Raw genomic sequence first — 25,623 nt, forward strand, 5'->3', positions numbered from 1 at the left:
AAAACAAAAAAATCCCCAAAACAGAAAACCAAAGCAACTAAACAAAAACCTTCTCTACTTTTAGAAAAAGAATAGCAAAAGGCCTTCAACCCTTTCTCAGTCAGAACCCCAACAGACTCGGGATTTGTACATCTTATTGTATGAATTCCCTTTTTTGCTTCCCTTTAAGTTCAGTGATTTACAACTCTGTCCCGAAGGACAGTGATAAAATTGGCTGATGCTTTACCTGCAGAAGATTTCTATCCAGAAAAGTTTTTAAGTATTTATTTTAAGTATTCTAAAGCACTCGTGTAGGCAATGGTTTGCTGATATCCAGATGTAGGTGAAATAAGAGCCCCTAAAATAAATTACGATTTTTCTTGTAAAATGAGCAAGACTAAATAAACGACTTTCCAAAATTGTTAGATTTGTCAGAAAAAGCATTTTGACTATTAATACAATTCTATGTTATTCATCTATGTAAAGAAAAAAACCTCGAAACTACAACTTTAGTTTTGGAAAAAAAACAGCTGAAGAGTTAATTCTCCATATTATTCAGTCCATCTAAATCAGTAACTTTTATAATACGCTTCCTGGTAACATTTGCCCTGAGAAAATCTTGAGAAAGAAAACACACAAACCAGTAATGTCTCTTTATTAAAATACCTCTTAAAACACTCATCGTAATAAAACACACTGGATGTTGCTGTATGACAGTTGCATACACACAATGCTTACAGCAAACTCTAGACAGCATGAGGAATTACAAAAAATAAGGTAAGCCCCGGAAAGAGTGCCGTTACACAGACAACTGTGTTTACATGCTCATGCCGTTCCCCACAGCGTTTCCTGGACAGCTGTTGGGCCGGTCCCCCCTTCCCTCCCGCTCCCTGGTCCCTTGACTTGACCTCACACAGTGAAATTCTGGTGATGTAAACGGAGACTTTGTCACCGATCCATGGGGCAGCAGGTGCCTGACCAGAAACATCAGCCCTGTTTTTCCCTCGAGCAGATTTTGAGCTACCATAATGTTTCCAATAATTTAACATCGCAAGAATCTGAAGCACGCTAATGACCTGTATGTCTCCTATCTTGGTCAAGAACGATGATGCATCACCCTCCAGCTAAAAACAGTCACAGCTATTCTAACATGCTCTTTCTCTGCATTCATTTTAAGAAACTCAAGCAGAAGAAAAGATAATGTGGATTGTCAAATACCAAAAGAACAACTCCTTCATGATTAAGCTAAGTTTTTTCTATTCGCATCTATGATTTTTTTATCACTTAGTTGCAAAGTTTAAAGTATGAAAGTATTCCATTATCCACCAGTTTAAAACAATAAACATTCATCTTTCAAGTACTTCTTTATAAGTGAAAATGACATTGAAGAAAGAAACATTATTTCACAAGAGTAGATTTTTTTTATTATTACTATTTCATCTTATTGAAAGAACTGTATCAGACAAAATGGAAAAAAAACATTCAGGCAAACTTTTCAACAACATAAATTTAAAATGACTGCTTTCATTTGTACATGGTACAGATAGACAGGTGTGACGAGAAAACAGTTTAATGCCTCTAGACTGAGGTTAGTGAGAGAAACATGAATAGTCAAATTCTTTTTTGTGTGTGCATATGCATATACGCATTAAAAAAAATTTTCAAGGAGTTAAACCACACATCATTATAAATACCAAAAGCTGATCATTAACTACTCATACACTTTATTCTTGTACTTAGTACCATTGTCGATGGAGCCCTAACTGGGTCATAGTAACTGCTATGTAACTGTCAACATATCAAAACTCTTAGAAAAACTGACAGTGTTCTAAGCTCAGAACATCCTAATTTTGCCTTTACAGAGGCATCTTCCCTTCTTAGGTGACAACATTTTTGGGGGTGGGGAATAAGAATTATGTTTTGGAATAAATATTAACAGCGAACTACTAAATGGGAACATGCCTGCTGCCAGCTGCTCAACTGGTAGCCCTGTACCACTCGCTAGTTCATGTCATTTCATTCTTCTTTATTCATTTAGTCATTACATCCATAATAACCTTTCATGTTTCCTTTACTGGACTGAACGTTCAGAGAATAAGCAACCCTAGAGAACAATGCAAAAGGAGGGAGATGCAACTGCACTTAACAGCTTTATTTTGGCATGTAAGAGAAGACTGAAAACAAATTTTTTCCTAATATATAAATTATGCAACATAGGCCCCAATATACTTACGAGAGATGCACAAATGAAACTTGGAAGAAAAGTATCCCATACGTAGTGTTTTTGTTGGGCAGCCCTTCTAAGAAGTCAGGATTTTATCCATGACAGCCCACATGTTGAACTTGAAGAGAAAGCATGACTTCTTCCCCCAAATACCATTTTCACAACAGAAAGCTATGCTCAAAAACTGGAAGGTAATGAAGTTAAAAAACAAACCCATAAACTAAAACAAAAAAACCCAGCCGCTAGAGAACAACCACCCCCCTCCAGCCTATCAGCCATTCAATTATTTGTTGAACCTAAATGATGGAAGTCTCGTTACCATATTCTTAAGGTTTCCCTACTCTAAACTACAAGATATAGTACTACATTCTGAAAACCAGTATAGTCAATACTTTCAAATCAAATGAAAACTATCAGAACAGCAAGGATGAGCATGGCTGTACCATTTGAGCAGAAATAAAGAAAAATAAAACATAGCATCGAAACTTCTACTTGTTAGCCTTGCTTACATGAGTTAAAAAAACAAAACAAAACAAAAAAAACAACAAAAAGTTTTCAGATTTTATACATCTTTTTTTCAAGCAGGTACATTTAATTGCAACCAGTAGGCACTCCACCAAAACGCAGTATTTGCAATCCCCATCTCTTTAACCGAGAGAGATTACTTTGGCCTCAGTATTGCTATAATACAATTTTCCTGCTTCAAAACATGCAGTTCATACATTTTACAGTTTTACTGCCATAGTCGATGCATTCTGGCCCGATGCACTCACAGCAGGCGTTGTGAAACCATCGGTATTTGGAAGCTCCCATGGACTCGCAAGAGATCTTGCACTGATGTATTGACATGCAGTCATCAAAATACACCACAGTACACATGTGTTCTAAACCAAGAGGGGGGAAAAAATTTGGTTTAAAAGGGCTTAAAATATTTTTAAAGGTTAGTTAAAAATTAATTAAATGTGCAGCTTTTGAAGTAGGATTGCAAATCATCATGACTATGAGGCAGCAGGAAAAAAAAACAGGTGATAGTGAAAGCAGCAGAGAGAAGAGGCAGAGAGCCAAGGTACAATCTATCAGGTTTTCAGGGTCTACAACTCAATCTGTTGTCTGCTCTCCTTCTGTATTAATTTACTCATATAGTCACAGGCAACAATGTTTTGGGGTTTTGTCCCCCAGCTACGGGGGATACCTTCTAAAGTGTAAGGATGGACTATGCCAAAAGAACAAGCAGGCATGTCTCCTCTGAATGTAGTATCAAGATATCACTTTCACAGTTGCCAGCAGTTACTATATACTATCATGAAAAACTTCAGCTTTAGAGAAGTTACTTAAAAACCACCAAAACCCACTTATTTAAATGTTCCCTCCTCCCCCCCCAAACTCCACATTAAATCGCTGAGCTAAAGAATCCCATTTTCCTCAACTTGAAACTGCACACTTTTTTCTTCCTTTTATAGCAACACCACCAGCTTTACTGCTAAGATAAAGAAACCGCTTCTGCCCAAGTGTTGACTGCATTCTTTAACGTCCGTGCAATTACTTGAAATGCCATGAAGTTTGGTGTTACAACCTCAAACTGGAGCTGAGGCATTCACTATATAGCTGAGCTGAGGCATTCACAACTATAAACCAAAAACATCCCTCCTCAGTCTACTTCCAATCCTCCAACCTGACAGATTCTACCAACTTTCTTCTGTGCTGACCAGGTGACCACACCGTAACTTTGTTCATCCTCCAAAGGGCCTTGATTGCATCACGTTTACCCCCAGTGTAACTTGGCATGCTTTAGGGAAAAGCACAACTGAAAAGTGTCTGCAAACATGAATGTCTCACTCACACACATCAGACAGGTCTGTGAGCAGGAGATGTCAAAGGGCTTTCTGGCCTATTACTGCTTACTGTGTGTGGATTCAGGAGAAACATACTGACCTACATTCCAATGGAGATTAGAAAAATGTAATCCAAATGTAAATGGTAAATCAAGACAGTGTTTTGGGGTTTTTTTTTTTGAATGATTATGGAGATACGGAGACGGGTGAGTAGCCAAAGGGCTCTCAGAGTAGCGTTAGTCTTAGAGTAGTCTCTTATCTGTAAGCAAGTCTTGGGAGGCTGAAGTGCACCAGAACCTCCCCTTCAAAACACTGGTGCCCCATAGATTAGCAGCCTCAGTAGTATGCACATCTCATGGCAAGCTCTTAAGGTGAGGTCCAAAGGTGAGTTGAGGCCACCAAGGGCCTCTACCACCTTACAAGTCATCCGTGGGTACTGGGTTACCCAGTACCAACAACAGAGGATCTCTGTGGTGCCCATGCTTTTGGGCACGTGACAAGGGACAACACAACGTACAGGAGAGCACAATGTACCCAACAGCTTTTCTGCCAAAGCATCCTCCTCCTTGACATCTGGAAACCCTGTCTACCCTTTTAAGAATTATCTTTTGTTACAACATGTACAAGGGAACCTTGAGCACTGTCAAACTATTTTACTGCTACCGAAACAGCCGCAAGAGGGTCACAGGACCTGCTGCCAGCCCACTGAAAGCATGGGAGTATTCACTGCCTTATTCAGGCAGTACATGTCTCGCAGATGCCATACACAGTGCAACAGGCAATATGGATCTTGGGGAGGAAGTGCAGACCCATGGCTGAAGTGGTTTTCTGCTCCCAGAAAAGCTGTGCTGCTTTAAAGCTGCAGTTGTCCAAGAAATCTTGAAGTACCTGAAGTACTGCTGGGAATGTCAACAAAGTATACTGTGGCTGTGTTAAGTCCTGTCCCATTCTTGGCATATCTATGACCCCGTATAGTAAAGCCTGAGGCACAGCAACCAGAGGAAGGGAGTTCTCAGAGAACAAAACCTCTGCCTAAAACCAAACAACGTATCTACAGCTTCAGTAAGGACACTTGATTCACAGAGTGGAGGGGGAAAGAGCAAAACAGAAGCGTATGCTGTGGTACTATGTACAAAGAGTGACCACCAGCCAGGTATACACCTAAAGTGCTCAGCCAGAGCTGAAAAGTGGTAGGGAAATGCAGCCACCACAGCCTCAAAAGGCAAGAATCCACCCAGAGGCCATACAGCAGCTCCGTCTCCTTATGGAAAACATGGCACATTTCATCACCAACGATATGGAGAACTTGGCAATGTTTCATCACCAACGATAAAAAACTCAGACTGCCAGGGTCCAAGAAGGAGCACACCCACCCATTCCCAGGAGGCCCACACATTCCCAGGTATCTGTCCCCCCTCACTCCTCATGGGAGGTTTTCAGTGGAAGGGTAGGGTGTGAGAGAGTAGAGGTGAGACTCCAGGCAGTATTCCTCATGAAATCTAACCACCAGTTGACTGTCCCATCAGTCATCCAGTTCCGTGCTAGCGTGCAAGCACAGGAACCTTACAGAAGCCTCTCTAAGACATATTCATACTCTTTGAACCCTCTTGCTTAATCCCAATTCACTCCTTTGATACCTTTTTGTGTTTTTCTTCTCAAGTTTGACCTTAAATGCCATAGGTAGGGTCTGTCTTAGAAGGTGTCAGCTGTAGGCACAGAGCCCCTGCCTTGAAACGGGCAATCCTAGCTAGTCCAGAAAGATTTCTCGCTGCAAAATCAGCTTTTGAGATGCCATCTCCACCTGACTGACCTAGTCGCTGGATCAGCTTGATAAGGCAAAATGAGTCATGGCTCGATCTAGATAGCAGTGGAACAAGTCTTTCTAGAAACCAGAGTCCTCTCGAAAGGGTTGCCAGAAGTGCTCAGTGCTGTCATGTTGATCACTGAACTCTGACTGGGAAGATGCAAAGGAAAACCTACAGTATGTCAGGAAAGTTGTGCTCACTCTGAGGGTGGGCTAGCTGCTCCCAGCACTTGCAGGCTGGCATTACACCAGGGAATGACCAGTCCCCTCTGTGTTAGGAGACATCTGTGTTCAGCTTCATGTTAATCTCATTTGTGACAGCCTCATCTGTATTAGTACCAGTTCAGAAGTCCTGGAGAAGCCCAGTTCATCGGCTAATGTCTTGAAATAAAGAAACTTGAAATAAACCTCTTGTGGAAGAAGAGCCTGTGATTTCTAGGATGTGAAGATCAATGACACTGAACTGAGAGACTGAAGACATCTCTCGGGGGGAAGGAGGCCAGAGGACGAGCAGCAGCACCAGGCCCATAACCCTGGCAAAACCAGGAGAAACTGGTCTCCTCGACCACTCTCCCACTACAAAAATGGGAACCAAAGCCAGACCTCGACCTTATTAAGGTGGCAGCAGCCGCCACTGATACTAATCTTGACTGACTGGAGAGTGAAAAAGAAAGTTTATTTCCACCTGCACACAAGCCAAGAGGATTAGGTCCTAGAGGACCAGTCCAAAAATGCTGTGAAGAGGAGAGGACACGGCAGGCCAGAGCCAGCAGTAGATCTGGCTGGTTCCCAGTAGCTCTCCTAGGCAGCTGGAGGACATGTTCCTTGTATATACTGCCAAACCATTTCTGAAGCCTCGCTCACACAGACTTGCCAGGTCTGAAGGAGTCAGATTGGCCAGGGTGCACTTTGTTCATCACGGGACACTCCTGGTCCCCTCCTCCCGCAACGTCTGTGTGCCCGTGTAGAGGCTGAATTACTGAAAGCAGGAGAGTTCCTCGCCGAAAGCACTAAATCCCTCTTTATAGGCTGCAGAAACGGAGTTACACAGGGGAAAAAAATACATACCTACAGGCTCAGTTGGGATCCGGGAGAGTATTTAAATTGTTTCACAAACCTAATTACACAGTCATCACTTGGCTCCCTCAGCGTAGATAAAAAGGATGTTACTTAGTGCGGGAACAGCTCTTTTGTTTGCATTTTGCCAACTTTCACACAGGAAGGACTACAGACTACAGGTGTGGGGAGAGAGGAGGATGCAGCAGCATTCTTTTTTTTCCAGAACACGAGTTTCTCACCTTTCCCGCCCCCGGCAATTCATACTCCATGAAGGTTGTGTAGCAGAAACAACAATCAAGTCTAAATTCAAAACGACCAGAAGAAATGGACTCACGATTCTATCAGGCTTTCCTATGATACTGTCTGTGCTGCGAGTGAGATCTGTATTACTGCATTATGGAGGAATTCAGCAACGTGGAGAAGAGAAAACAGTTCTTTTAAGTTAAGGAAAAATGACTATCAAGATGAAAAAGCTTTCCCAATTAATTACAATTCCCTGTATGCCACCTTTGAAATGAAAGGTGCTATGTAAGTTCAGTTGCCTGCTCGTCTGTTTATCGGTAGCTCTAAAAGTACTTGAAAAAGGTAACTGTCCATCCAGCAGCCATACCATTTTATGCCAATCAGAACTTACAAAAAGAAACATTAAAACTAAAAAATAAAAAAATCTTCCTAAACTACCTACAGAGGTAGATGCCGCTTTACTGGATTTCTATCTCTCCTCTACCTGGCTGGCACTGGAGAGGAGCGGAATCGCAGAGCAGACACCATCCCCCGTGTCACCAAGCAGCAAAGTCAGAAACCCTTAACTACAACACAGATTTTTGTTTCATCAGTTGCCAAAAGATTATCTAGTTCCCCCTTCTCTCTTGCCAACATCCTGTCATCATCTGAAACGATTACGCTCATTTAAACATCTGAACTCACAGTTCAGAGCTCTGAGGGTATCAGCTAAAAGCAAAGCAAAAAGAATAAACGTAGCTCTTGATTAACAATCACCGCAATCCTCTCTGAAGTAGTGGCTCAAATGCCAGAAACTACTGGTACAAAGAACTACAGCAGCTCCAGCAGCGCACGCACACACACTTTGGCAGCTAAAACGTTAAAAGCCAATTCACAGGAGGAAAGGGAAGACACTCATTAAGATAATAACGGGGAAGTTCAAGGTCTGGCGGCTGGGCTCGCAGTAGGCTGGGGCGAGAAAGGAATGCTTTATATCCCACCGCACCCAACTTCCTCCTGGATCTACAGCCACCCTCCTGGGGCTGGTGGCTTCACGCCACTCAGGCACACAGCTCGTGGGTTCCCCTGGATGGTGCTGCTTCTCCTGGCGCTCACCCAGAACCGCATCGAGCAAGTCTGGCAGCCTGGACCAGCTTCACGGCGACCCCTGAGTGAACGCACGTTGAAGTTAAAGTCAAAACTGCGTTACACAACACGACAAGGGGTACTTGCGGACAGAGCATTTCCAAATTTTGGGATGCATTCCAGAAAGCAGCAGAGAGACTACTGTTCCCTTATCAAAATCTACCTCTCATTAGCCCCTCTCCCTTTAGAGGCAGGGCAGTGGGCTGCTGCCAGCACATGCTGGAGTGAAGGATGCAAGGAGCCACAGAGGAACCACAAAACGGAGAAGACACAGCACCGTAAAGAAAACATAAAGCATCTGTGTTCCTGCTCACAGGAACATTCTTTCAAATCCCTGAATGTCACGGCCTTGAAGACAACTGCTTAGCGAGTCACCTTAAGGATGTCTCCATTTGCAAGATCTGCCCTTAAGCCCAGCAGCACGTCTGGGGAGAAGGAAGGGGCAAAGAGATGGTGTTGTTTCTTCCACTGCAGGCTATGCTTGTATTTACCCCCACTGAGCGCACACACACACACACAGACCCACCCGCTCTTTCAGCGGTTCACCTAACACACACTGGCTTGTTAAACCACTGTGGCTTGATCGTGCGACTGAATTTTGCATGGGCAGAAGCCATGAGACTCCAGCAAATTCCTGGGCTCCCCCGGGTGCCCATGCTCACAAGCCTCTTTAGCCCTTGACCTGCCACCCCTCCACCTTTTGGTTACTGCTTCCCCAACGAACTCATCAAAAAAGCATTAAAAACAATGCCAGCCCATGGCTCACACAGCATCCAGCACAAGAGGTACAGCTCCCCCAGTTGCCCTTGCTTCCACCAAAATAAACATCAACCGACCAAGGCCAGTGGCCAACTTTTCCTTCCATCTTCTTCTGTTCTCAATGCTCGAATCATCCATGCTTTTATAAGCAAACTTTAATATAACTTCTGAAAAAAAAGAGCACTAGAAAGTTACCTACATTGTGACCAAGAAAAGAGAGACTCCCCAACAGTCTTACATATTTAGATACTTAAAGTATAGGATGTTGAAAGCCATTTTCTACCTTTTCCAGTTCTTCACTGATCACTAAGATGGAGGAGGCAAAGCCAATGATTACAAGAACAGCTCTGACATTTATTTCTGCTCTAAGTGTCTACTGAAACCCAAAAACCAGTGGCATTTGGTAACTATTTCCAAATATAACTGTTGTTTTTGGACTGTCACCATTCCAGTGAAAGCTCTCTCAACCTAATCTCTAATACATTCTTAGTAAATGAAATGAAGGAGACTTTTGACTAAGAAAAAATTGCAGTGCTATGTATTTGTCTGTGTTGTTAAATTCAAAACTTCTCCACGCCCTTGAGAGGCAATTCACATTCCAAGTTTAATCCAAAACTATCATTAGCCCATCCTGTTGGTATGGTAGTAAAGGACTGTCAGGGAACAGCCATCTGGGCTGCAGTACCTAAGTACAGTGCGATATATTCAAGATTGTAGTGTAATTTTTTTTTCCCCCAAGTATAATTTACATCTTTAAATACTGTAGTGTTTGCACACAGGGCTTTTTGTGGCTTGCCATTTAACTTGGCTTTCTGCATCATTCTCATAATGGCGAGCAAGCGTTTTAATAACGTCAAAGACATATGAATGAGATGCTTTCTGACCATCTGGTTTCCCAGTTCTGGAGTTAATTTATTTTTCTAACGTGCCTTAACCAAAGGAAATTAGAAAAGTTGCCATTATGGTCCCATTTAATCAACAGCAGTCCCATTCAGAAATGTAACTAGGTCAAAGGTTCATAATGGTGTGGAAAAGCAGCGCGGCCATCAATTAGGGTATCTTTCATTGATAAGATAAAAGAACCATTACAACAGCAACATATAGGGTTGTGAATATTTAAAGTGTGTGTTGGGAAGGAAGCAAAGCATTAATTACATTAATAAAACAAATCAGATGCTCTTTTTTCCCTGTCAAGCAGCAATTTGAGTATGAACTGTTTATGAGATTCTTTTAAGTCTCATGCAATGATTTGCAGGGAAAAAATATTTCAGGTTTAGTATGGAAACCAGGCAGCAGAGAGTATTTTTCTGATGCCACTGTTATCACCACCTCAAACTTCTCATCTTCCCCTTGCCTCAGCAAACAATATTCTGAAGTCTGTCCTCTAAATTGAAGGTGAGAATATAAAAAACTTGATAAGAAGTATAAAAAACTTGATAAAAAAACTAGCATAAGAGGAATGAGTCCGTAAGTTGAAACGCTACCCCCAGATCGCTTATTGTTAACATTGTCTGTCACATATCCCTCCTCAACATAAAAAGCCATCTTGCTAAACTTTCTCAGGTTTACTATTAATCCTGGATTTCCTACAGACCATCTTTCTAACGAGTTCACGTTATGCCAGCTCAGATGAAAGACATAAACATCTACTCCAAATACAACGGTTTATGCCACGTGGCTTTCTCAAACTTCCGAAGTTGGAAGTTCCGAGTTGGATTCAGCTTTTGGTCTGTCCTGTCTCCTACACTACAGGTAACTGCTTCAAAGTCAAAGAACACACTATGACAGTGCACATGAAATAACATGAACAAACTGCCTCATGCCACAGAAGGAATTACAGAGATAACAAACTCATGTGGGTTCAGCATCTCCCAAGATCATCAGGCACTTTAACACCATCTTCCATGTTCCTCAATGCTTTTGCCTCACTCCTTTTGTTATGTTATGCTCTAAATTTGACTGAACTTTTCGTATTTTTTTTATGGGAAAAGAAGAAGCGAGCACAGACAAGCACAGAATATGCACTAAGAAGGCTGCTGGGAGAGATGAGAGGAAACGCTAGGAATTCAGACACTACGCTCATTACCTTTGTCACTAGAGTAAGGTGCGTGGACATTGTTGCTTGGAACAGATACGTTCTGATGCTGCGGTTGGTTCACTGTTTCTAAAAAGGAAACGAGGTTCTCGTGGTGCGACAGTTCTTCTGCCACAGGGAAGGAAACGATATTCCAGTTCAGCTGAGTATCCCCTTCTGTCAGTGCCCGGAAAAGTGAAGGAATTGGTTCATGCAACTCCTCGACAGTGCTCTTGGATGTTGGAGGTGTGTCACTGTAATTGCGAGGATTGCACATACCTGCAGAGGAATGAAACAGTAAGTTACAGAAACTCCCTGAACTCTTCTTGAAACAGGTGGGAATATTTAGAAAATTAAAGTTGCTCTTTTTTATTTTGCTAAGCAGAACAGAGCCCTTTCATATATATCCCGTTTTTAGCTCAATAGCAGAAGCGCCACCAAATACAGCAGGACAAGCTTTCCGCAACGGCAGGTTTCATATCTCTACAGACTTCCACAGAACGCACCTGCGACTTGTGAGATCCAAGTGAAAAGAAAAACCTCATCTGAACAGCACTTCGCTTCCCTTTTTATGCTAGCATTACAGTTTAGAATACTAAGAGTTCAACAAAAGGTTTGCTTCCCCTGGGAAAAGAGACAAAGCACAGTATAATCGATACTAGCATAAATCTGGAATGAAAGCTTACGACTGAAGGAAGATCGTATCTTGACAAGTCCTGAGGTACATGAAACTTTTGATCGCAATTCAGGTATTCGATCTCATCCGTTGCAGCAGTGCACTAGATCTTTTTAGTCGTCTGCCAGAGATGCAAAGATCGCTATCAGGAGGGAGCAAGAGCCTGAATTACTTTACCTGCTTAGAAGACAGCTGAGATGAACCTTGTTTTGCTATGAGGTTCAAAGCTGAACCTGCTTTTTCTATGAGAAGGGTCACTACAGGCAAAATGCTTATTTCCAGGTTACCTCTTCTTTATTTTTCAAGGTCTTTTGTGGTATCTTTTTTGAAACCTTGTATTCTTTTTTTCTCTTTGCCACCTCCTACAAAATGTTTTTGCGATGTGCAGTGCAGGTGCCAGTTTTCCACTAACCATTTAAACGCTGACATTTATTACTAGCAATGAAACTAAAGGGTATCTTTGATTTAATCCGAACATTGAAACAACCAAGATTAAAAAAGAAAGTTGTATCTGCATAGGTATTTAAACTCAGAAGCCATAAAACACTATTAGAGGTCACCTGGCAAGAGACAGACAAATCCATTTTCCTCATGTACATCTGGATATCTTTTCAGGTAGTTTCACAGACACAGTTCTAGACAGCTACAGCTGCAAAGCACACCAATTCTTGAAGTATCAAAGCGATATGGGAAATAAATCAAAGCCTACCTGCCCCACACAACTAGAGACGCATTTCCTGCCCTGCAGATACATTAGGACTCCAGCTTCAGAAATCACGTTTAACTAGAGCCTTCTACAAAACCACAATCTTTTCCATCTAAGTAGATGGATTTCCATAATGAACAGAGTGAAGTTTGTCCATGACGATTAGCATGAGATCTGGCAAATCTTAAGCAAGGGGTTAGCATTACCAGCGTTTAGTAACAGGAACAACACAGGATAGCCTGCTGAGCCAAGTACTGGGTAGGAGAAAAAAATTAAGCTTCTCCTCCAAACACTATCAGGTCGCACTAAAAAGTAATTCCACTTACACAAACTTCCTACTGTAAACAGTTATTTTCCTGGCCCTCTCAACTAGGTTTGTTCTTCACAGATGTTTCTGGACTCACTGCTTTAATAAAAAAAGCTTCTATCCCTGCATTATCAGCTTTTAGTAAGCACTTGGAATATTCACCATACAATTGTAAAAAAGGATGCCCACCTAAAAATTAATTACGAAGATATTAAACCAGGTAACAGTTTCATACGGATACATCAAGAGATGTATATTTTAGTTGATGTCATTGTATTAATGTTGTGAAATGGAAACCAGTGAGCCCTTCTAGAGGCCCCCTGGATTCAGAAAATAAATTTCACTGATAAGAAGGATGCACAGGAGAAAAAAAACCATCAAGATTGTTTATCAAATTAACTGCAGAATATGTACAAGTTTGTGTGCATATCAATGCAGTATGAAAATACTGTCTCAAGATGGTACCAAGAAACCGTTGCTCATAGTTCAATGGGTAACTGCTCATTCCAGAAAGATCCTTCCCCTCTTACTATTTTTAAAAGTACTTCAATTATAATACTTATATTTATATATAATAATTATTATAAAATAGTAGCATTAGTTAAAACAAAAATAAAAAAGCTTAACTTACGAGCAACTGGTAAGGAACACACACGTCTACATTACTGCTTTGGGATGAGACAGTGCAGAAATGGGCTACTGAAATGATGGAAGCAGACAAGCCTTTACCTGGGGGACTAGAAGAGCTCAACTCACAAAGCTCAGAAAAACAGAGGAAAGAGGAACCTGTTGCTGTTCTCCCTCCTCCAGCATTTTTTTCCCCATCAGCGAAGGGAGAGAACGTCCACACAAAATGCAGGGCATCAGCTGAACATCACTAAAGTTAGCGCTGGAGGGCAGGAGGTAATTCCTGACCTCCGAGCAGACGTGACCTGAGAGACACGACAACCTATCTGCTTTTACATTACACATGATCAGCTTATAGAGAGACTTAAATATCAGCTCAAGTATCAGCAAAGAACTGTCTCCAGGAAGCTGGGTATGGCTCGCACTCCTGTTTCCTCATTTGAATAAGGCCACGGCAAGGACGACCCTGCAGTGAAGAGAAGAAGAATAGCACCATACCATAGAACCAACAAGGTCTGAGGCACCCCCGAGAACCGTCAGGAGATGTTTTAATTTAGTCATTACTGGGAAACTGAACCTGAAACCTCATTAACTTCTCTCATAGATAACACCATGGGAAAGCGCAGCAGAACAGTGAGTAATCTGCAGATTTAGAAAAAAACAACTAGCCACCTATGTGTGGACTTGGCTTTTTTTCTTCACAATCCCAAGAGGTAGGTTCTTCCTAGAGGGGATCGGCACACTATGCCTTGATTTCTACAGCAGATGATGGTTCTGAACTAGGGAAATAACCTACTATCCTATTCCTAACCCCTATGACTGAATATGCCAACTGCGCACTTCAGTATTACATTACAAAAACCAAGAAGACACTGAAACGGTAAAGGGAATGGGGTAAAAAGGAGATAGAAACATGTTTGTTTGGGGTTTTTTTCTTCACTTTTCAAGGAGCCCAAGATCAAATAGAAAAAACAAACTCTAGGGCCTCTTTCTAAACATATATCCTCTGCAGGTGCAGGGACTGAAAATACTTTATGCCATTGGGAAGAATCACACTACACCACTCCCCTGCTGACCAAAAGACAGTAAAGCAAAGGTAAACTAGCCAGAACCAAGCAAAAAGCAGGATGTCAGAAACCATGTTCACATCATGATGGAACAGGAGAAGCAATGCACTGAAAAGGAGCATTTTGACACTAATCGTCTTCATGAATTCAGAGAAGACACAGCCAGACAGAAAAGCTGAGAGCAGGTACAACACTCAAGACACATCCCTTTCGTGGAAGCCAGAAGGATTTTGAATGGCAGCAGAGGGAGACTTCCAGCAACCACAGGAGGATGAAGCTTTCAATACATTTAAAACAAGAGACAGAACTAGAATACACCCTCCTTAAGCAGGGGCAGCATTCACTGGCAAAGACCTGGGCACTCTGAACACTATCTGTTAGTAGTAATGCTGTTCTTGCCAACACTATCATCCAATCCTACAGTAAGAACTTTTATACCTCTTTCTTATGCTCCACAAAGAGCTCTTTTCGCAAATAAAAGAACGATGAAAACACTGGGCCATGCATATTTACTGTCAGTCCCAAGGAGACACAAGGCAACTCAAACCTGAAGTTGTCCCTGTGCAGTATCTGTCAAAACACTTTACAGCTGGAAACCTCCATACAGCTTCCAACCCCCTGAAGCAGGTGCTGACTAGCTTCCTCAAGATGACAATTCGAAAAGGAATTTGTGTTTTAGAGACAAAATTAATAGTCAGTTATGATGACATTAACCAAACAAAATCTGGACGACCGCCACCTCCAACTCCACAGAGCAGATACAGCCTTAAACGTTTGGTTCCACACAGTAATTTATTCAGTACCCACAGAATGAGCTGTAAGATGTTTAAAGCGCAGGTTCTGTCCCGATGTTTTGCTTCTATTATAAGACTGTGAGCTCACCAAGTGGCAGGAGGAAGCAATTTAAAAAAAAAAAAAAAAGAAAAGAAAATCCCGAAGAAATGCAAACTTACCAACACAGTCACAGCACTCGTCCCACAGTGTGCCCAGGCAGAGCATGCACTCCTTGCAGCAGGAACAGTTGCCTTCCCCGGGGCGGCACTGACACAGCTCCTGAAAACGACAGAAACTCGTCACACAGCAGCAACCCCAGATGTAAAATGCTAACGCGGCAGAGCAGCTCTTCCTCAAGCCGCAACTCAAATTACGGCATTAAAAAAGCTTAGTACGCTAATACAGTGAGTAAACGGTAAAACAGTTCCAGCCAAAGAACTGATCTTAGTTTACAAAAGGATCTCTTGCAAGCTGGTTGGGGTTTTTTGTTGTTGTTGTTTTTTTAAAAGGTGACATTCTAGGGACAAATCTGAAGCCAGGATTTAAAAGAGGAAAAAAAAAATCCTATTCACAGGAAAGGTGGGTGCACTCCTGGGTATGCCTGAATCTACAAGTTCTTTGAGTGTTTTTTCCCATCACAACAGGATGTTTCTTCAAAGAAGGATGTTTCTTTATATATAAATAGTACGTTATAATTTAGCTAAAAAAGGAAGTTACTATAAGCCGCATGTGCATACTCAAGAAGATCCACGACGTCTATCATCACACCTATTCATGGATTCTAAAAGGAACTTACTTAAGTCATCTGACCACAGGATTTCGTGCACCTCTGAACGCTTGTTGCACATTGCTCTCCATTTGCAATATTAGTGACCAGATTATTTCCAGCTGATTCAAACCTTCCCCCTCCTCCTCCCCAAAACCGACACCTTGCGATACTTCCAACACTTCTGGAGCCTCTAGGAAGTGAAATGGTACGCATATGCATTTTTCTTTAATCGTTATTAAGCTAGAAAAATGGAAAAGGCATGGAAGCAAGAAGATAAACCCTTTGCTTCAAATTACCTAAACTCGAAGGCACTGGTTTAGCAGTCCTGCTGAAGACATACGCTTGTGGACCTCGCAACATGGAAATAGCTTACATGGGTGAAGGAAGTCTAAAAACCAGGCGGTCTCCTTCCCTCTAGCTCAAATCCATGCTAGTAATTCCAGTTTGGCTGAAAGACTGTGGCTACATGACAATAATGTATAGGCTTGAATCATGCTGTAGCGCAAAACATGGACAGTCATTTGGTTGTCCAAAGAATTTGGTTTTGATGACGTCCGTCTAACTATCACGTTACGCACAACCGGTGAGAAAACAAAATCCCATTACTGGAAACACTGACCACAGGATCCTTCCCACCCTCAGTTTTACTGGAAGGGCCATCGGCAAATCTCTGCTACGCACTGGACCGAGGAGAAGATGACGCCCATCCCCGCTCTTTGATCCTGAAGGAAATGAAGCTTCAGGGCTCCTGGTTCTGGACTAAAACTGAACAAACCCCCAAACCTGCTGCAGACAATGTATTAATGCAGTATAAATTCATTGATCGGTTATTTTTCCATTCGCATCATCACAAATCTTCTTGAAGCCATCAAAGAAACCAGATTCACAAACTGTTGCGTTTTCTGCGTAATGCTGAGAAATGCTGTTGCCTGCAGAGTTGAATGTGAACTGTTTGCCCTGCTGAGTGAGCGAGCGTGAACTACTTCTGCTCCACATGCATTTCTGCAACATGCATAAGCCTTGCAATTTTATTTACTGTGTGGAAAGCTACCAAGATTTTTTCATTTTTTCATCCTCAAAGTTTATTAATGTCACCTATTACTATGCCGTTTCCAAGCAAAAGATGAAAAACAGGCTCATTAATAAAATATACAATTTTTTTCCACAAGAGGAGACACCACAAACTTAGAAAGATGACTTATGTGAATGCATGACGCATTTCTAAAATATTTATCTTTCCGTTTGATAAACAGATTGTGTCAGCCTTGAGAATAAAAAGCCTGAATAAAACGACTTTAAAAACAACCATGAGTAAAGTACTGTTACCTTGGCCAGAGAATAGCATGAATACATATTAGCATTAAAAATATCCTATATATTTGCTCTTTAACAGTAAAACTGGGCAACCAACTTCACACTTATTAAAGACATTGCAACACCAACAAGCCAGTATGTGGGAGGAGGCGATTCTCCGTAAACTATTAAATGTAATGTATGAAGCAAAGCCAGAAAACTCACTACATTTAAGTTGTTTCAGTTTTATAGATTGCACTGTGTGAATCTAAGAGAAGAGTATTCTCACTGAATTAAATGTAACCTTAATTTATACATTTGCAATGTAATAAACAAAATTATGCTTAGCTTCGATACGTGTAAGCACTAGTTTTGGATAGCATCGCTACACCTACCAGTATTTTAACAGCTTTATTTTTATAGGAAGGGCTTATGAGCAGGATAATTTTTTATTTTATTTTCTATTTTTATTTCTTACTTTTATTTTTTTTTAACCTGGGAGAGGGGAGGAGGGCAGAAAGAGCAACCTGATTAGTCTTCTACACAGTTCTCCAGCTCCCTCCTTCTCACAGTTGGGCTGTCTCTTCAGGGCAATAACTGTATGTTTTTCCATATATGCGTTTGCACGTACACGGTTTCCTTAACTCTTGAGTCCTTCTGCCTGACTCATCCACACTGGATACTGGTGCAGGATACATCTTTTTAAAAGAATGCTTACATGAGACGTGGGTGAAGCGAGGCAGAATGAGAAACGCTCCTTGTTGATAGCTGGGGGTGGTGAGGCGTCAGTGGAAGAAAATATTACTCATAAGTCAACTTGGCAACTTCCCAAGCTCAACTACTGAAGGTGCATCGGGAAATGTATTTTGCTAGGCAAGAAATAAGCCTCTCGGTCTAAAAATACAGCACGAAATGGGAAGCAGGCATGTTCGTACAATAAAGATACTTCTGCTCCAGAGAGCAAATAAAGATTTTTACAAGGTATTTAACATCTGCATTTTTTCAAAGCTTTCTTGAAATGACAGAGACTATTTTCTCCGTGCAGTGAGAAACAGGACCTGAAGGCATTGGCAACATCTCTGCAAACTGGAAGGGGGAGGGAAAGAAAAGGAGCTAATGTTTTTTTCCTAGAACAGCTTAATAACAGAAAATCTCCTGGAAGCAAACCATCCAGAACTGTTTTGTTAACCCAACTGCGTTACGTACTACAGCTACAACACAGACACTAAAAGTAATTTTTAAATGCCTGAGCCCTGAAGTTAAGGAGTGGTGTTTATTTCATACCACAGGGCTAAAAAGTCTTGGAAATCCTTTCAAGCTGACAAGTTTGTACACAAGATTAACAGGAGGTGAAGACAAAGATGAAGAGAGTTTTTAATTGGAACAATACCATGCCAGCCAAGGTGAACACAGGGAGAAAACTCTGTATTCTCCGGAAAACAATCCCTCTTTAGAGAGATCCGAAATCCGTGCCTGAACTATACTACTGTTTGTTTCCCACAGACAGCGGTAGTTTAAAGAGATGTTGCAAAGCTCGGCTTCCAGCACAACATGGACGTGAAGCCACCCAAGCCACTGCAGGTAGCTCTGTACCGCAAGAGCCAGCTTGGGACTCGCCTCAAACCCGTTTGCTACGAACAGTTGTGGGAACATCCCATCCCAGAGCTTTCTGCCTTCAAGGATTTCCTCCATGTTGCAAGGACACGATACACGCCTCCGCTCCGCCCAGCCAGCCTAACTGGCCTCCTCATCTCCTCCACACATGGAAACATCAAAACAACCCACGCGTCCAAGTCAACAGCAGATGTGCTAGAATAAATACTGCAACACGCACGCCATGTGCAACCAGGGCTCGGTGGCCTACCTGAAGAGCAAGGTAACAGACAGTTATTGACCTCCATGCCCCAATCCCAGAGACACGGGAAGGAACCACATCCAAAGCCTTCAAAGGCACTAATTTTGTGGTCCTACTCTGCCTACGCTCCCAAGTCTTATCCACGACTCCTTCAACAGCTACAGGAAGCCACAGAGTTTTTTTGCGAAGGCTAAGCTTACGCAGAGAGATGCCTCAAGCTATTTTCTTATAGGTCTTTGCTTACGGAAAAACAAGCAGCAGACTACGAGAGCACCGATGAAGCTAGAGCCTTGGGATGTAAAAGGAAAGCTGAACGCATGCAAGTTGTTGATCTCACGCTCTGTTCTGGATCTAACAAAATAAATATTTATGCAGGGACCACCCTTAAGCAGAGCAGCTCCTAAGGAGTCGCAGTCATGACTGTGCTGACTTTCAGCCATACTGGCAAAAATATTTATGTGCTTTTCGAGAGAGCAGGTCTTTTGTCTCATTACGTCTCCAAGACGGGCAGCCTCGCTTTCTGCACGCAGATGCAGATGACAAACATTCACATTCTGTTTCCCCCCCAGTCGTCTCCGAGTGACATTATCTTGGTTTCAAGCCACGGATTTTGCCAAACTAGAAATGTTATAAAAATAGGTTAGGGAAGAATGTCATGTAATAGTCAAGCAAACTCACTCAACACAGTATTTTATTTTAAAGTTCAGATTTCTCCAGAAGAGCTCAGAGGGGAAAAAAAAAACCCCAAATACTAATATACTCTACTTGTATACCTACCCAAGAAATAACACACACTTCACATACCAGTGCAGTGCTTCTGCCACAACAGTGCTGAAGATTTAAAAACATAAAATGGGGGGGGCGGTGGGTTAAAAAGAAAGATGACAATTGCTTTAAGCCAGAGCTTTGGGAATCTTCGTATTCACAATCAGACTAGTCTGACCTGATCTGTTCTTCTATAAAGAATGAATACTGACTGGTATGTCAGGCCTGTTCGCAGGAAGAGAGCAGCCAGACGGGGAAAATGAACAGCGGCATTCCCCCGTAATTGTACGCGGTTCACGTGGTCTGAGTTACTATAGGATCTTGCAGAATTGCATGTGATTTCGATTTTAGGGAAATGCCTTAAAAAGGGATTTGACATCACCTGTACAAAGTTAAGAGAGCACACACCTACAGCGAGTGAGGCAGTACAGGGGTCTCTCTGCACGCACAGGGCTGTGTCGCTACAGGGATGCCAACATAATCTAAGGAAAGCACAGTCGTGTGAGCCGCCTCCAAACAGCGCTGAACCTCAAGCTGTCTTATTCCCAGCCGAGGAAGGACTCCAGTAGCATTAGCTCCCCTTCTCCTGGGCTGTACTCTATCCAGACTAGCTCATAAAAATGAAGTTTAAATGCTGGGTGTCTCAAGCCTGACCCGATAAAAGGTAAGTTGTTACTTGGGAAGGAGATGTCTGTGCTTTCATGGGTGGTGGACTCCATCAGCGGCAAAGGAAAAGGAGACAATAAATCTTCCCTGTTTTCCTTTCATGTGGACCAACAGCTTTCCCCTAAATCAACAAATCTGCACCACCACACTTGTTATTTAAGCGCCTCGCACATCCAACGCCACAACTAGCATCTTACTTTTTAAAGGCTTCAAGCCTAGGGGTGATTTGAAAAAAGGCAACAGAAGGAACTTTGTAAGTGCATCAGTTTGTGACGGTGCACAGTGCCCGGCAAAAACACCGGCATCGTCTTTGAAATGGTAAAAGTCAAAAGCCCCTTTCTTGCTTCTGTATTTAACAACTCCACAGACCACAGTGGGGATAGGAGAAACAGCTATTTTATCTTTAAAGCAATGGCAGTGCAGAAGCCAGGAAGAAGACAGTTCAGCCTACAGCCAGCTTCATTCCACAGGACGATTCGTGAACCTGGCACGTATTTTTATTTGTAAACCAGACCAATTTCATACAGAAGTCGATGAAATGAAGTAAACACGGAAATGCTTCATGCCACTTCTGCATCACTTTTCAGACTGTGATCATACATTTTCAGTAAGCACACACACACATTACCGGCATATGGTATTTGTGTTCTCTGCTTTTGCATTTCCAATCTACAAAGAGGCAGTAAGAAATGATTTATTGCAAGGAAGCTGCAACTAACCACGCGATGGCTCCTTTCTTCAATATGGCGTCAAGAAGCGTGCTCAGTACACCATCAGTAAAAAAAGACTTGGTAGATAGCAGAACTGCTCGCAATTCTGCTACAAAAGGCGCTTTTGTTCTGCTGCACGCCATGCTTCTGAACTTCTACTATAAGACGAGGAACCAGGTCTCAGTCTGTCTCTTTCCCTGTGCGGACAGACACAAAAGCAGTGACCGGATTTGAGTTTAAGATCCACTGCCTACCAGTTCAACTCCTAAGTTTTTGTTGGGTTGTTTTTTGTTTTTGTTTTTTTTTTAAGTAAGACCCACATGCTTTCAGAGCTTGCTCACTACTGTTGGTAGCTACAGGTCCCTGATGATCAAAAAGCTTCTCCAAATGCACCTCAGGACTTGAAGACAACTTAGGTTCCTCCTCGTGTTAGTTCTCTCATGTGAGTTCAGGCATCTTTCCATCGACCATACAAACATGATGTTAGGGCGAGCATCAGGCATCAACTACCGACCCTCTGCATGGGCCGGGACATTTAAGAAAGTGGACAGATTACAAGTTAAGGGGAACAGATAAGGAGAACATCGCAGACAGATATGGGAACATGCTAAGCATGTTTGAACTGCTGGTATTGCAGGTATCTTTAAAAAAACCACAACTGTTGCCCACAGAAACCTCCCTAATAAAATGTCTGTTTTAAATTGCTGCTTGTTCATAACATCACAAAAAAAGAAGAAAGAGACTGAAAACTAACAGCGTGACTGGTAGTGCCTTCTAACAATAACCCAGCAATCCTCATCCTTGACTTGAAAATGCTTCCATTAAAAGAAGAAACATGCCCTTATCTATAAAACTGTTGTTAATCTGCATTTACACATGCAGGACACCATAATTAACTTCTTTTAAAAAAAACAACCCGGTATTTAACATAAAATGCCAGTTACTTGTATCACTGGATCTTTTCAAGACACAGCTTCAGAACTGTTTCTTAAATGCTCTGAAGCACATAAAGGAAAGACGACTCCTACCTGTATCAGGCATTTACTGACATCGCTAGCACAGAGAGCCTTATTGCAGCCTGCTGCCGACTGGATCCAGAGCAGGAACAGGAGGAGAGTGACGGTGGGCGCCGTGACGTACTGCGACCTCATGTTTCCTGCAGGTGAGCGATTTGCACAAGTACTGCAACCAGCACTGAAATAAAAAACAGCAACTGAAAAGGCAATTTGGGGGAAAACAAAAAAAGTTAAATCCTACTTCCCTTCCCCGCTTCCAGTTCCTTCAAAGAAGATTCACGTTTTTTAGGGGAAAAAAAAAAAGGTCAAATTGGGGAGCTTAACAACAGACCCAACTCCTCCTCCCCCAGCTAACTCGTTTATTTGGAGCCTTCTGATATTGCACCTTTGGATTAAAACTGCAATACGCTCAAGGTGAAAAATCCCGAGTCTGCAATATCAAATACGATATCGTATAAATAGTGACAATAAAAAAACCGCCTCCGGTGAAGGAGGCGCTTCCAGTGAAGAATCCACCAGTGGAGACCTAACTCTGTAAACGCACAAAGCGGACAGATAGGTTTCATGTAGTATCTCCTCAGGCTACAGGAACACACAGGTGTCTCGGACCAAAGCTTTACAGCAACCTTTTTACGACAAGTGTAAGGTAAGTTGCCATGTCAGCTTTGATGTCGACAGACGTGTTCTCAGACCAACAGTCAGATGTCACAGAGGCTTTCAACTGAACCACAAAGTTGCCGTTAACTTTGTTTTTTTTAAATTACAGCCACCAACGTTAAAAAAAAAAAAAAGTATCAGAGTTTGAAACTTTCAAGAGCCACGGAAGCGACGGCAGTCAGCAGGAGAGAAGCATCTGCTACTTCAAACAGCGAGAAGCAGCGGGTTCGTTCAAAGCATTCCACCTTTCTCCCGTTGTGAAAGCCCAGCATCTCGGCCCGTGGTGTTTGTTACAAATACAGCCCATAGTGGTGTGCCAGCCAGCTCTTACTTGCGCTTAGCATCCCAGCCCAGTCAAAGAGAGGACCCTATTGCGCCAGGCACCGTACCAATATATAATAAAAGGCAGCCCATGTTTGGGCAAGCTCACAGTGAGCCTGTATTGTTCTCATAAGAGGGGAAAAAATGCCAATGGGGCGCTAGATTTATTTCTTTCTTGCTGTATCTAGAAATGTTTTTCTGCTTTACGAACTCAAAAAAAACCCCCCACCCCGCAATTAGCAATACCCAAACGTAAAAAATAAAGGCAGAAAAACAAGCCAACATGGAAATAAGGCACGATCTGGACGTTTCGAGCCTGCGTCAGATTAATCTTTCTTACAATGGTTATTAAGGGCTTTTGAACCTCTCCCAGTTGGGCGCAGGATTGGGAGGGCATCACCCGGGGGGCGGGCATGGAGAACAGGGGAGCTTTCTCCTCAGAATGGGGGGTGTCACCGCTCGCTTCCCCTGCCACCCTGGGCAAAGAAAGTTTCCCTTTCAGCTAGAAGCGGTCCAGCCCCATCCCCGGCCCCGGCGGGCGCTGCACGCCGGCAGTCCAGGCGCAGAGGCCCGGGCAAGCACCGCGCCTGGCTCCGCAGGCGGTTCCTCGCCCCGCACCGCGCCTGGCTCCGCGCAGGGGCCGCGCTACAAGAGGCTCCCCGAGGAGCGGAGCCGCAGCGATGCCGGTTCCAGGAGCAGCCCGACCCCGCTCGGATGCGAAGCCACCCCGGGCCGGCCGCCTCCCCTGCCCTTTCCCCAGCCTCCCCCATCCCTCTACGTTTCACCGACCGCGGCTTCCCCGGACTTTTACGCGGCATCTCCCCCCAGCTCCTGCAGACCGCCCCGGCGGTCCCCGCTCCCCCCCGGACCCGGCTCAGCGCCGTTCTCCCCCTCGGAAAAACACCCCCAAAGCCCCTCCGGCCGATCAACCTCCGCTCCGCTCCCCCCTCCACTCCCCGGGGAGGCCCGGGCCGCAAAGATGGCACTGCCCGGGGCCCGGTGACAGGGAGCGCACCCCCCTGCCCAAGCCGCCCGGGGCAGACGGGGCCCCCTACGGGGAACGCCGCAGAAAGCCGCCCCTCCCGGCGGCGGGGGGCCCAGCCTCCCCCTTCTCCTCCGGCAGGCTGCGCCGAGCCGCACCGAAACTTTCCTTCCACAAAGAACCGGCCGCGGCCCCGCCGCCGCCACCGCCTCCTCCTCCTGCCCCCTCCCGGCCACCAGCTCCATCCCGCCCGCCCCCCCCGGCGGCTGGCTCACCAGACGGCGGCCGCGGGCCGGACACCCCCCGCTCCGCCGGCGGCTCTCGCTGCTCCGCCGGCGGCAGCAACCGCGCACCTCGGGCCGCTGCTCCCCCCTCGGCCGCAGGCAGCGCGGAGGCGGCGGCGCGGCCGCCCATCGCCCCGCCTCGGGGCACCGTCAGGCGCCAGGACCCTCCCCCCGCCGCCGGCAGCGCGACCCGGGACCCTCCGCCCCGGCTGGCGGCGGCGGGGGCGGAGCGGGGCGAGGAGGCAGGAGTTGGGGAAGCTTCGTGCCCGACCGAGCGGGCCGGGGGAGGCTGCCAGGCGGCGGGAGGGCGCTTCTTCCGGGGGCGAAGGGCCGAACGTCCCCCTTCCCGCCCCGGTGCTCGCAGGGGAAGACGCGGGAGTGCTGTGGGGAGAAAAGCCAGCCCTTGCCGCGGACTGGTTCCCCCCAGCGGCTGCCGCGGGGAGGGGCGGCTGGGAAGCACCCCCGCGGCGACGGGCAGGGCGGGAGGAAGGAGAAGGGGAGGTGAGGAAGGGACTCGCCCCGTCCCGGGCTGTGGGGCCGCCTCGCTGAGCCTCTCACGAACGCTGCCGTATGTGTGTGTGTGTGTGTGGAGGGGGGTTTGTCCTCCGACGCGCCGAGCTCCAAGGGAGCGAGGTACCAAGTTTGGTCCCTAGAAGAAAAGCCCAGGAGGAACCTGTCCCAGAAACCCGGAGCGGCCCTCGGGCTTCCCAGGAGACAGCAAGACCCCGCCAGGGAAACACGGCCACCTCCCCCGCAGGTCATTACTGTATTTACTTCTGATCCCTCCTCCCCTCCCAGCTCACACCGCCTTGTTGAGAGAAACCCACAGCAGGGTGTCCTGAACACAGCAGGTGTCATCCCACGGAGTAAACTTGGGGTAAAATATAGGGTATTTTAAAATTCATCACAAAAACGTTTCTGCTGATACTTCCAGAGGATGAACTCTCCGTTTGTTTTACAGAAAACACCCTTGAACACCCACCCTCCTCCCAGCCCTGCGAGACGCCGATGTCCTGGGTCTCCCCGAGCACGCACCGAGGTACCACTGA

At 44.4% G+C, this 25,623-nt stretch overlaps 1 protein-coding gene across 3 annotated transcripts; it reads right to left on the reverse strand.

The window, feature by feature from the left end:
• Positions 1–619: 619 nt before the first annotated feature.
• Positions 620–24,746, reverse strand: TWSG1 (twisted gastrulation BMP signaling modulator 1). Of its 3 annotated transcripts, none has more exons than XM_063326551.1 (5): positions 24,644–24,746; positions 22,343–22,508; positions 15,436–15,535; positions 11,112–11,378; positions 620–3,087 (listed from the first exon to the last, which is right to left on the reverse strand). In XM_063326551.1, exons 2-5 carry the CDS (start codon positions 22,463–22,465, stop codon positions 2,906–2,908), a joined length of 672 nt encoding a protein of 223 aa, XP_063182621.1. In that variant the 5' UTR covers positions 22,466–22,508; positions 24,644–24,746; the 3' UTR covers positions 620–2,905. The 3 variants fall into 3 exon arrangements, with proteins under 3 accessions (XP_063182621.1, XP_063182620.1, XP_063182622.1); XM_063326550.1 differs by having other exon boundaries at positions 24,566–24,718; XM_063326552.1 differs by lacking the exon at positions 24,644–24,746 and adding an exon at positions 24,449–24,490.
• Positions 24,747–25,623: the final 877 nt, after the last annotated feature.

Source organism: Chroicocephalus ridibundus, chromosome 2 (assembly GCF_963924245.1).
Source record: "Chroicocephalus ridibundus chromosome 2, bChrRid1.1, whole genome shotgun sequence".
In the NCBI taxonomy this organism is placed as follows: domain Eukaryota; kingdom Metazoa; phylum Chordata; class Aves; order Charadriiformes; family Laridae; genus Chroicocephalus; species Chroicocephalus ridibundus.

Coding starts and splice junctions, on each gene's coding strand:
- TWSG1 (XM_063326551.1), bottom strand. CDS start 22,465: ATGAGGTCGCAGTACGTCACGGCGCCCACCGTCACTCTCCTCCTGTTC. Junction 15,536..22,342: donor TCAGTAAATGCCTGATACAG/GTAGGAGTCGTC, acceptor TGTCGTTTTCAG/GAGCTGTGTCAGTGCCGCCC. Junction 11,379..15,435: donor CGAGTGCTGTGACTGTGTTG/GTAAGTTTGCAT, acceptor ATTCCTCTGCAG/GTATGTGCAATCCTCGCAAT.